General features: G+C 43.6%; 1 protein-coding gene across 1 annotated transcript; it reads right to left on the reverse strand.

The window, feature by feature from the left end:
- Positions 1–2,302: 2,302 nt before the first annotated feature.
- Positions 2,303–11,718, reverse strand: LOC309559234 (piggyBac transposable element-derived protein 4-like). Its single transcript, XM_082262452.1, has 2 exons — positions 11,611–11,718; positions 2,303–4,156 (listed from the first exon to the last, which is right to left on the reverse strand). The coding sequence occupies exon 2, from the start codon at positions 4,139–4,141 to the stop codon at positions 2,354–2,356; it is 1,788 nt and encodes a 595-aa protein (XP_082118578.1). The 5' UTR covers positions 4,142–4,156; positions 11,611–11,718; the 3' UTR covers positions 2,303–2,353.
- Positions 11,719–12,006: the final 288 nt, after the last annotated feature.

The following is a 12,006-nucleotide window of genomic DNA, read 5'->3' on the forward strand; positions in this document are numbered from 1 at the left end:
ATTGCACACCCTCGTAGAATGGCGCCAAACTTCGGCACTTAAAAATCTCCATAGGCAACATTACAGGTTACCCATTTAGAGTTACAGAGGACGTCTTGAGCTAGAATTGTTGCTCTCGCTCTAACGTTTGCTGCGATACCTGTGTGGATTAAATGCCGTTTAAACATGTGGGCACGACATACGTATGCGTTCACTTCTGCATGTGAGCAGGTGGGGACTGGGACACTTTAAAAAAAAATGTATTGTTTTTTATTTTTACACTTTCACTTTAAATTTTTTTTTTTTTGATCACTTTTATTCCTATTACAATTAATGTAAGCATCCCTTGTAATAGGAGTAGTGCATGACAGGTCCTCTTTATTGAGAGATCTGGGGTCAATAGCACCCCAGATCTCTCTTCTAGGCTGGAAAGCCTGAGATACAAAAATAATAAAAAAAAATTGATCTTGGCTTTCCACCCGAGATCACGACAGTATTTACAACTGCCAGGCTGGACATGACATGATAACATTGCGCCCGGACCTCCGAGAGTCATACAGACTGCCGGAGAACATCTGGTCCTCTGTATTCTCTATAGTGTACTTCCACCGCCGACAGATTCCTTCTCTGGCTTGCATGGGTGAGCCTGTAGAAGCACTGGAGGACAGCGGGAGGGGGAGGGGGGGGGTAACGTCCCCTCCTGCCGCCTGTAAGAATGATCAAGCTGCTGAACTGCCACTATGTTTGTTCTTATGGTGAAGGGAATGGGTGGCTTAAAAAAATTATATCTGAATGATGCCTGCAGCTGCACCCATCATTCAGATATCCCCACTCAAAGCCCAGGATGTCATATGATGTACTGCTGGGCAGGAAGTGTTAAAACAATGGCACAGTTTACATCCTGTGAAACTGGAAACTATGTAAGGTCATTGCTTCTGGGTTACTATATAATAGAGCCGATCAAAAGTTCCGGTCTTTATTTGGCTCTGTGATCAGCCGGAGGAAGTGCTGGCTGGTCGATTGGGACTTCTGGTAGGGTTGGAGATCCTGGTAAAGCTACGGAAGGTGGTGAGGTGGGGGGGGGGGGAAATTCCCCTCCTGCTTCTCATAAGAGCAATTCAGCAGCTAGTTAGCTGCTAGGATTGCTTTTACAAGAGAGCTGCCCCGTTGGCTCTCAAAAACGGTACAAGAATGATGCCTGCACCAGCAGGCATCATTCTGGTATAACCATTTGAAGTCTAGTGACGTATGGGTATGTTGCTTGGCGGCAAGTGGTTAAAGCGACACTGCCTATAAGACCCCCAGGGAAGGGTTGTAGCCTGATTTACAGCAACATAAAATCGTTATCCAGGAGCAGGATATGTAGGGGGGCAAGCTCACTCGGCCTTCACCCTCCTCGGGGGTACACTTGAAGGGGTCTCCAGTAACAGGACTCCACCACAGGCAGACCACGGCCATGGACATGTATATTACCCTGTGGCTAAATCAACACGATGCACCACATGCCAAGGATAGAACCCATGCAGAATCCAGTGCCTGAAGCAACATTACAGGCTGGCCCCCGCTCATCTTCATTCTAGCCAGTTCCAGATACGGTACCCCAAGCCTCAGCTCAGGAGTCAACCAACCCAGTAGCTGATGAAGACGAGCAACAGTGGCTAAAATGCAGCTAGGAACTTGATAGAAAAGTCTTGAGAGAAAAACACCCCACATACAGAGGTAAGCTTCTCTCTACAGAGAGAAGGTGTCCATCACTTGAGGACACTAGCAAAAATAAAAGTGGAGGCTAGCTGGGAATGTGAAGGGTTATAGCTTTCTTTTATTGTAAGAATGCAACCATTGTAATGTTCAAATAAGAAAATAGTTCACAACACGTATGACTGCACTTTACCTAGGATTGCATTTGGAATTATGATTTAAAAGAACAATGCATCCCATTGTAGGAGCCAATCATACAGAAATCCAGAATATTCTCATACAGCATAGGCATGAATTAAACTGTAGACCTCTGAGCTGTTACGCGTTTACTTTTCACACTGTGTTATAAACATTTTTATAAAAATATGTTAGAAAAATAAAACTTTTGTATAAGACAATCAAAAAACATAACTTCTAAGACCCCATTCACACTAGTGCGACTTGTCAGGCGACTTGGTCGCTCGCCATGTAATAGTACAGGACCCATTCTAATAGGAGCGACACAAGTTGCTCCGACTTAGAAAAAGGGTCCTGTACTACTTTGGGGCGACCTGGAGGCGACTTGCATTGACTTCACAGGTAGCCCCACCAAGTCGTGTCGCCGCAGTCTGAACGGGGTCTAAAAATCGCACAAAACAGTCATCTCAGACAAAGAACAACAGTTGCAGTTCATATACTAAAAGGTTTCTTCTGTATGATAAGTCTTGAAGCAGGTTCGTAAACAAAGCGCTGGCTTCGAGGAGCAATCCGGGCAGTAGTAACGTGTTTCTCTACGAAATCCATGCCGAGCACACACCCGACACCTCCTTGCCGGGTGTGCTTTTGTGGTTGGAGGTATCAATTCAGGAAAGTGCCTCCCAACTAGTCTTTCCTCCACTTCCGACTCTGCCACAGCAACACTAAAGTGATCATTATCAAGAAGGCTTTTTATGATTGATTCTTGAAACTTTAGAAAAGAGAGGCGCTTCTCAGAAGTTGTTTGGTGATACACCACATAGGCATTGAACATAGAGAGCTGAACCAAATAAAGTACTAACTTTTTATACCACACCATGCCCCTATGATAAGCAATAAATGGTTCCAACATTTGCCCTGACCTTTCCACTCCGGCCATGTAGTAGTTGTAGTCTAAGAGACACTTTGGTTTGGTGACATTTTGTTCCACCTCCATGGCAAAGGCAAACGTGCTTTCATCGTGTATCGTTGTCAGAAGCAGATGATCTTTGCTTCCTTTGTATTTCACAGCGAGAAGTTCTTCACAGCGCTGTAAGATGGTTTCACCTTTCTTCTGCTTTTTAATCTTGAGTTCTCGTGGAAACCCCTTCTTAGAAGGACAGATTGTTCCACACGCCAATGTTCCCTTAGTGTACAGCAACCTGAACAAAGCAGGACTGCAGTATGTTTGGTTCATGTACAAGTGGTAGCCTTGGTTGTAGAGAGGATGCACAAGGTCGTCTACAATTTTCTCACTGATACCAAAGTCCAAAGAGCATTCAGATGAATTCAGGTCAGGAACCTTGTTAACGCAAACCCTAAATCGATAGGTGTAACCGGTCGAGCTTTCACAGAGTCTATGTAGTTTACAAAACTTTTCATCCTTGGTAAAATATTCCCTGCAGACTATAGGGCCTTTATAACTGAGCAAAGACCTATCTACCACTAGATTTTGCCCTGGGATGTAGACCTCTTGAAACCTCTTCAGCAGGTGGGTAAGAACAGGCCGCACCTTAAACATATCGTCAAATTGAGGATGGTCTGGAGGTAGAGCTAACGTATTATCATTGTAATGCAAAAACTTCTGCAACAGCAAAAATCTATTAAGGCTTGTTGTAGCCACAAAAATAGGGTTGGGAAGTGGATGCTCTGCAGACCAGTAGGACTCAATACTCGGCTTCTGGGCAATGCCCATGTTTAGAGTGAGACCCCAAAACTTTCGCATCTCAGGGAGATTGGTTGGTGTCCACTGGCTGGATTCAGGACTACCATCCTTTTCTTTTTCTTGTTCCAAAAAATACTGCTCTGCGTAACAGTTGGTTTGTTTGACGACGTTCTCAAAGAACTCATCATCCAGGAACAACTGGAAATAGTTAATGGGTAAAAAACCATCAGTATTAACCCTACATCCCCAAGTTGCTGTGAAAGGAGGCAGCACAGGTTGAATCACATTAGGCACTGTCCAATTAAACAGAGGCTCTGACTGTCCATCATCGCATGCAACATCCCTAAATGTTTGTTGAGAAACATTGCTACAGTCTGTATGTGTATCCTCTACATGGCTTTGAAGCTTCACCGTGTCTCCGTGTTTTGTTTTTTTGCGCAGGGGCTCATATTCCGCATTGCTGAAGACATCTGAGGATTCCTCGTGATTGTGATCTGGAATGAACTCATCAGAATCTCCTCCGCTAGAGGCAGAGTCTGAGATCTGCACTACAACTTCGGCAGCAGGCATGTGACGCTTTGCCATAGTCGCACGCTTTTTCTGTAAGTAGAGGAAAATTGCGTAAGAAGAATTACCTGAGATGACTAAAATTATACCTTTTGGTGGGCGTGTTTATCCACCCAAAACTTTTTTTTATTTTTGATAGAGTGGGGAACGATAAGAACCCTTGTTAGGTTTTTAATGCAATTAAGGGCTCTGTTATGCCTCGTACACACGCATCGATAGTTGGCCGTGAATTTTTGGCCAACGTCCGATCGGCCGATTTTCGGCTTGTTAGTATGATGCTTTCGACAACCAAATGGTAAGAAATATCAGCGCTCAACCCTAACAGATAGCAGCTGGACACTAAAAACAGGCACAGAAACAAAACCTGGGTAGCAAAAATATAAACAGTAAACAGTGCAGCGCTCTAAAACTAATAAAACACAATGGAATAAAATCGCAGCTAAAAATCACAGATAAAACACAAAAGCAAAAGTCCATCTAAAAGAGCCAGATCAGAGGTCGGGTAAGAAGTAATAGGTGTAGTAGTCCTTATAAGGTGCAAAGATTTCTAATGAATTCCCGAGGAGCCAGGTGCAGATAGCAGAAGACACACACACTCCCTCCACCTTCCAGAGTGGCCTCTCACCTTATTAAGGTTTTACACGGGCATTGTAAACATAGACACATCACCAACTCCAACCTCTTGACAATCCTTCCGGTTATCAATGAAGGAAAACCAATCTGTAGTAAGCATGAACCTACACAGCTTCGTACTGCACACTCCTGGATGTCTCTCCGATGATGTAGTACTTACTGTACTTCTCAGGTGGTCCGCCACGCACACAGAGCCCAGCAAGGTGTAACGTTCTTTGTTCCGTAGGATCTGCTCTCCAGGTGTGTCTTGGCTTTTCTAAGCTGAGAAAGGGACGCTCTCCTGGGAAGTCATTCTTCCAGCCAGCTCCCTGGAAGGAAGGACAGCACTTCCAAGACGATGACTGAAGCCTCCAAAAGAGGCTTCAGTCATCGTCTTGGAAGTGCTGTCCTTCCTTCCAGGGAGCTGGCTGGAAGAATGACTTCCCAGGAGAGCGTCCCTTTCTCAGCTTAGAAAAGCCAAGACACACCTGGAGAGCAGATCCTACGGAACAAAGAACGTTACACCTTGCTGGGCTCTGTGTGCGTGGCGGACCACCTGAGAAGTACAGTAAGTACTACATCATCGGAGAGACATCCAGGAGTGTGCAGTACGAAGCTGTGTAGGTTCATGCTTACTACAGATTGGTTTTCCTTCATTGATAACCGGAAGGATTGTCAAGAGGTTGGAGTTGGTGATGTGTCTATGTTTACAATGCCCGTGTAAAACCTTAATAAGGTGAGAGGCCACTCTGGAAGGTGGAGGGAGTGTGTGTGTCTTCTGCTATCTGCACCTGGCTCCTCGGGAATTCATTAGAAATCTTTGCACCTTATAAGGACTACTACACCTATTACTTCTTACCCGACCTCTGATCTGGCTCTTTTAGATGGACTTTTGCTTTTGTGTTTTATCTGTGATTTTTAGCTGCGATTTTATTCCATTGTGTTTTATTAGTTTTAGAGCGCTGCACTGTTTACTGTTTATATTTTTGCTTTCGACAACCGACTGCGACTTTTCGGCCGAATAAAATCTGGTGTGCATGCTATAAAATTTTTGTTGGCCATCAACAGAACGGGCGATTTTCCGTCAGTCAGTACAGATTTTGGCAGACAAAAATCTGATGAGCAAGACTGGGCATGCTCAGAGAAGAAAAAACACACGGAAAGTAAACCAGCACATGACATCACTTCTGAAGTTGGTTTTTGTTGGCCGAGAAAATTCGTGTGCAGTCTAGAGCACATTTCAACCAACACAACAACACTGGACAAAAGACGGACGATCGGTCGGCCGATAATCGTTGCGTGTGTACGAGGCATTAGGGAGATTGCCCATACTACCTGTCCTGATGACATTTTACAAGGCAGGAAATAAAGGGAACTTTTCAACAGCAGCAGACGGAAAAAAATGTCAAATTTGCACCTCTGTCAGCGTCCCTGTTGCAGTTTCTCCATCACTTCCTCTCTGGTAAAACCGTTGTCAGCAATACAGAAAGTGAGAGAGAGAACGAACGTACTTTTACAGGAAAGCCAAGACCTGCAACTTCCGGTGTCCTTCAGCCCACTATCACCTCCTTCCTGCCCAGGCCAATTTTCAGCCTTCAGCGCTGTCACACTTTGAATGACAAAGCCATGGTCATGCAACACTGTACCCATATGACATTTTTAGCATTTTTTTTTTCACACAAAGAGCTTTCTTTAGTTGGTATTTAATCACCACTGGGTTTTCTATTTTTTGCTAAATAAACGAAAAAAGAGCGAATATTTAAAAAAAAAAAAAAAATGTTTCTTCGTTTCGGTTATAAAATTTTGCAAATAAATAATCTTTCTTTGTAAATTTAGGCAAAACTATATTCTGCTCCATTTCGTTGGTGAAAATAACCCAAATCATTGTATATTATTTAGTCTGTAGGAAAGTTATAGAGTCCAGAAACTATGGGATAGATCTGAAAACTGATCAATCCTGATGTACTGACGGCCTATCTCATTTCTTGAGTCCCAGAAACACCAGAAGAGTACAAATACCCCCAAATGACCCCTTTTTGAAAATTAGACAGTTCAATGTATTTAGTAAGATGCATTGCGAGTTTTTTGAAGTTGTAATTTTTTTGTAAAATTGCTTTTTTCACAATTTTTTTAACATACTGTTACCAATGCAGTACAATGTCCTCATACTACTGGCGTGACGGTGATCAGGGACACTGATTGGTGATAGTATGTAAAAAAAAAAACTGTAATCATTTTTTTTCAAATTTTTTTTTCCTTTTATTACATTTTTTTTTTCTTTATGATTTTTCTTTTTTTAACACACTGTGACCAAAGCAATACAGTGTTACCATAGTAACATTGTACTTAAAAAGGATTTTTTTTTCTTTTTACACAATTTGATTGCTTATACCAGTGAATTTCCCTTAAATAAGCAACCATTTTTATTCAATTAAATTAATTCATTCAGTGTGTATTGTTGTAAGTAACTGTGATTGGCCACAGCTAATCACATGGTACAGATGGGCTGTGATTGGCCCTGTCTGTATCATGTGATCACTGTGACCAATCACAGCTTGCAACACCATTGTACACAATGAATGGCAATGGTTTACAATTGTCATGTGCTCTGCTGTGATTGGTCACAGCAATCACATGGTACTGTCAGTGGCCTGGTACAGTGATCCGTCAACGGCTGTGTCCAGTGGACACAGTCAATGACAGATTGCATTGCAGTGTGGCTCACGGCGTGAGCTCAAGGCTTGTTCCAGGAGAACATCATATGACGTCCACCCGGAACGACAAATGTCCCGCCCAACCTATAGACAAATGACGGCCGGGGGGGGACTGTTTAACCACTTCTGGACCGCCTGCCGCAGCAGCCTGGCTGTGCAAAGTCTTGTACATGTACGTGATTTTGCGCATGAAATTTCATAGTGGGAGCCAATCAGCGGGTCCAGCAGCCGCAATGGCCACCAGGACTGGCCGATTGTTCAGCGGAACGGCAGAATGTAAACAAGGCAGACCTCTGTTCTGTCAGGGAAGAAAAGAGAGATCTTGTATTTCAGCTCAGCTAAAACACAGATCTCTCTTTTCCTCCAGTACATCTACTCGCCCCACAGTTAGAAAACACTCCTTAGGAGCACATTTAACCCCTTGATTGCCCCTAGTGTTAACCCTTCCCTGCAAGTGTCATTTATACAGTAACAGTGCATTTTGTTTTAGCAGTGATCACTGTATTGGTGTCACTGGTCCCCAAAAAGTGTCAATTAGTGTCAGATTAGTTCTTTGCAATGTCGCAGTCCCACTAAAAATCGCTGATCACCACCATTACTAGTAAAAACAATAAAAAAAAAAAAAAAGTTCATAAATGTATTCCATAGTTTGTAGACGCTATAACTTCTGTGCAAACCAATCAACATACGCTTATTAGGATTTTTTTGTACCAAAAATATGTAGCAGAATACATATTGCCCTAAATTATTGAATAAATTAGATTTTAAAAAAAAAAAATTATTGGGAATGTTTTATAGCAGAAAGTAAAAAATATATATATTTTTTTTTTTTTCGAAATTGTGTATTTTTTGTTTATAGCGCAAAAAATAAAAAACGCAGAGGTGATCAAATACCACCAAAAGAAATCTCTATTTGTGGGAAAAAGACATCAATTTTATTTGGGTACAGCGTCGCACGACTGCGCAATTGTCAGTTAAAGCAACGCAGTGCCGTATCGCAAAAAAAGGCCTGGTCATTAAGGGGGTAAAACCTTCCAGGGCTGAAGTGATTAAATAAAGGTCACCTCCACTAATGCTTTTATTTATTTTTTTCAGATCATATGTTCTGCATTGCCCAGGTTAGTGACCGATCTGTAGCTCCTCTGGCTGTTTCACTACAGGATGTACGAGCCATAGGGAGGAACCACTGCATGCAGCAGGAGGAGCAGGTAATCACACACTTGGCCGCTGTAAAGCTACACCGATCAGCCATAACATTATGACCACTGACAGGTAAAGTGAAAAACATTGATTAGTTTGTTACAATGGCATCTGAAAGTGGGTGGGATATATTAGGCAGCAAGTGAACATGTTGTCCCTGAAGTTGATGTGTTGAAAGCATAAAAAATAGGCAGGCGTAAGGATTTAAGCGACTTGGACAAAGGCCAAATTGTAATGGCCAGACGACTGGGTCAGAACAACTCCATAACTGCAGGTCTTGTGGGATGTGTCCCAGTCTGCACTGGTTAGGACTTACCCCAAGTGGTCCAAGGAAGGAAAACCAGCAAACGAGTGACAGGGTCATGGTCCGATCCAATAGAAGAGCCATTGTAGCTTAAATTGTTGAAAAAGGTAATGCTTCTTCTGATATAAAGATGTCAGAATACACAGCGGTTTGTTGTGTATGGGGCTACATAGCTGTAGGCCAGTCAGGGTGTCCATGCTGGCCCGTGTCCACAGCCAATAGCGATCAAATGTTTAGATGTGTCCCTAGGGGGTGCTTTCTTACTGTGTGGGGGATGGCCCCCACTCGCGGCCCGTGAGGCGATGTACAGTTATGTCCTTTTTTATGGGACAGATCCGACCTGCTGCAGTATATGTACTGTTGGTGGTGGGCAAGTGGTAAAATACACCTATGATAACATTTATAGACCCTTCATTTCTTTGTAAGTGGGTAAACTTACAAAATCTGCAGGGGATAAAATAATTAATTTCCCCACTATATGTTTCTCCATAAAGTACATGCTCCCACTTCCTTATTTCTTGCCTAGGCAAGGATGACATTTGCTGGGTGTGCCCCAACCCCCCACCTGCTGGGATACATCACACATCCAAAGAGTAGGGAGGAGCTCAGCCGTGTTTGAACATGAGTCAGAACCCGCCAGGAAGCTGTCAAAGCCGATAGCCAATCATAGACAGCGGAGGCATTCCCCAACCCATCGGTATTGAAGGGGCGTGTAATGCTTCGACTGTCTATGATTGGCTGTCAGTTTTGACAACTTTCTGGCTGGATAGCTAAGGTGGATTTAGACTCGATTCACTATCCAGGAGACTGCAGAACTGTCTCCTGTGATCTCACACATGCTGTGCCTGATCAGAAAGTCACAGCCGACTCCCGAATCCAAGATGGCGGCATGCAAAGACCGCGCTGAAGATTTGTACTTATAGTTATACGGTGGCAGGTTCCCGCGAACCACCATAGCTGTACGGCAGTTTGCGGGAGCGATCTTGGGAGGCCAGAGGCATGCGCCCACTCGTCAGAGGGGAAGCCGAGACGCGGGACCAGCTGCTATTCCCGCCGGGCACCCGCGATCGCTTCCCGTGAAGAGAGAACAGTGGTCTGCTTTTGTAAACACAGCAGACCATTGTTCTCTCTCCTATCAACACAGAGCCCCTGTGTTCCTGCAATTTAGGAACACAGGTCTCTGTGTTGATATTACAAGCCCACCCTCCCACCCCAGTTAGAAAACACCCCCTAGGCTCACATTTAACCCTTTGATCGCCCCTGGGTTAACCCCTTCCCTGCCAGTGTCCTTAGTACAGTAACAGTGCATATTTTTTGCACTGACTACTGTAGTAATGTTACTGGTCCCCCCAAAAGTGTCAAAAATGTCAGTAAGGGGTCTTGTCTGTCTGCCACAATGTCGCAGTCCCGCTAAAAATCGATGATCGCCGCCATTACTAGAAAAAATAAATAAATAAATAAATAAAAATGACATAAATCCTCCCCCTAGTTTGTAGGCGCAATACCTTTTGCGCAAACCAATCAATATATACGCCTATGGGGATTTTTTTTTTTTTTTTTTTTTAGCAAAAATATGTAGCAGAATACAAATTGGCCTAAAATGATGAAAAAATCCGATTTTTTTCTTTTTGGGAATGTTATATAACAGAAAGTGATAAATATTGTTTTTGTTTTTTTTTCAGAATTGTCGCTCCTTTTTTGTTTATAGCGCAAAAAATAAAAATCACACTGGTGATCAAATACCACCAAAAGAATGCTTCGTTTGTGGGGAAAAAAGGACATCAATTTTATTTGGGTACAGTGTCGACCACACAATTGTCTGTTAAAGTAACGCAGTGCCGAATCACAAAAATGTACCTGGTCATTAAAGTGGAGATCCACCCATTTTAATATGTTTAGATGTACGTAATACTCTTTAAAAATATTTTTACCAATGGAAACTATTTTTTTTTTTGCAAGGAAATACCTTTTTTTCTTCTTCATTCATTCGCACTTCCGAGTCCGTGACGTATAGGCGATTACGTCACTCGGCGATTCGCAAGGGCTGCTGGGATGTATCCCAGCAGCCCTTGCGAATCGCCTAGTGACGAAATCTTGCATTATTACATCGGCACCAGCTGTACTCAGGGATGTATTGCTTGGAGTCCGCGCTCCGCCCCGCCTCCTCTCAGTGAGCGCAGGCTCAAAGCATTACATCCCGTAGAGCTCACTGAGAGGAGGCGGGGCGGAGCGCGGACTCCAAGCAATACATCCCTGAGTACAGCTGGTGCCGGTGTAATAATGGATACATCCCAGCAGCCCTTGCGAATCGCCTATAGGCGGCCGGACCCGGAAGTGCGGATGAATAAAGAAGAAAAAAAAGGTATTTCCTTGCAAAAAAAAAAAAATAGTTTCCATTGGTAAAAGTATTTTTAAAGGGGATTACGTACATCTAAACTTATTAAAATGGGTGGAACTCCGCTTTAAGGGGGAAAATCTTCAGATCCAGAAGTGGTAAGGTGTTGTCTAATGGGTGAACCACTGTAGGTCCCCCCCCAATGTACTACTTTAGGGAGGGAGGATGCATCAGATTTCAGCACCTTAGAGAGGTTAAAGTTCATTTCTGTTGGGTTCCCTGCACTTAGTGGGCCAAGCCCATCTGTATGGAAGAGGCTCACCTTCCAGTACTGCACAAGGCAGAGCAGGCAGGTCCTGCAGTCACACAGGTGACACGGCTCACCCTGTCCGGTGTATATAAGAAGATATAGCGGGGTCTCAGTATTGAAAGTGATTCCTATCTAGCCAAGAACTGAACATCATGTGTGTACTCCAGTGTCTACAGAGCCGCGCCGCAGGAAGCCATTTATCCGAAGACTTTTTACAATGAAAATCAAGGCGGGCGACTACGCCAAAATGGCCGCCAAGCGGGTACAAATGTGTCATAGCTGATATAAAATGTCGCCCTCTAGTGTTTATCTGTTAACAGCTATCAAGGGCTGAGAAGGCGCATGCAGAGGAGTGTAGAGACAAGCACAGTGACACCCAGTGGTCTGTTAACATACTGCAGGAGATAG

Source organism: Pelophylax lessonae (assembly GCF_965119305.1).
Source record: "Pelophylax lessonae genome assembly, chromosome: 6".
Classification (NCBI taxonomy): domain Eukaryota; kingdom Metazoa; phylum Chordata; class Amphibia; order Anura; family Ranidae; genus Pelophylax; species Pelophylax lessonae.

Excerpts from the sequence above, each read along its gene's own strand:
- LOC309559234 (XM_082262452.1), bottom strand. The coding sequence starts at position 4,141 with ATGGCAAAGCGTCACATGCCTGCTGCCGAAGTTGTAGTGCAGATCTCA.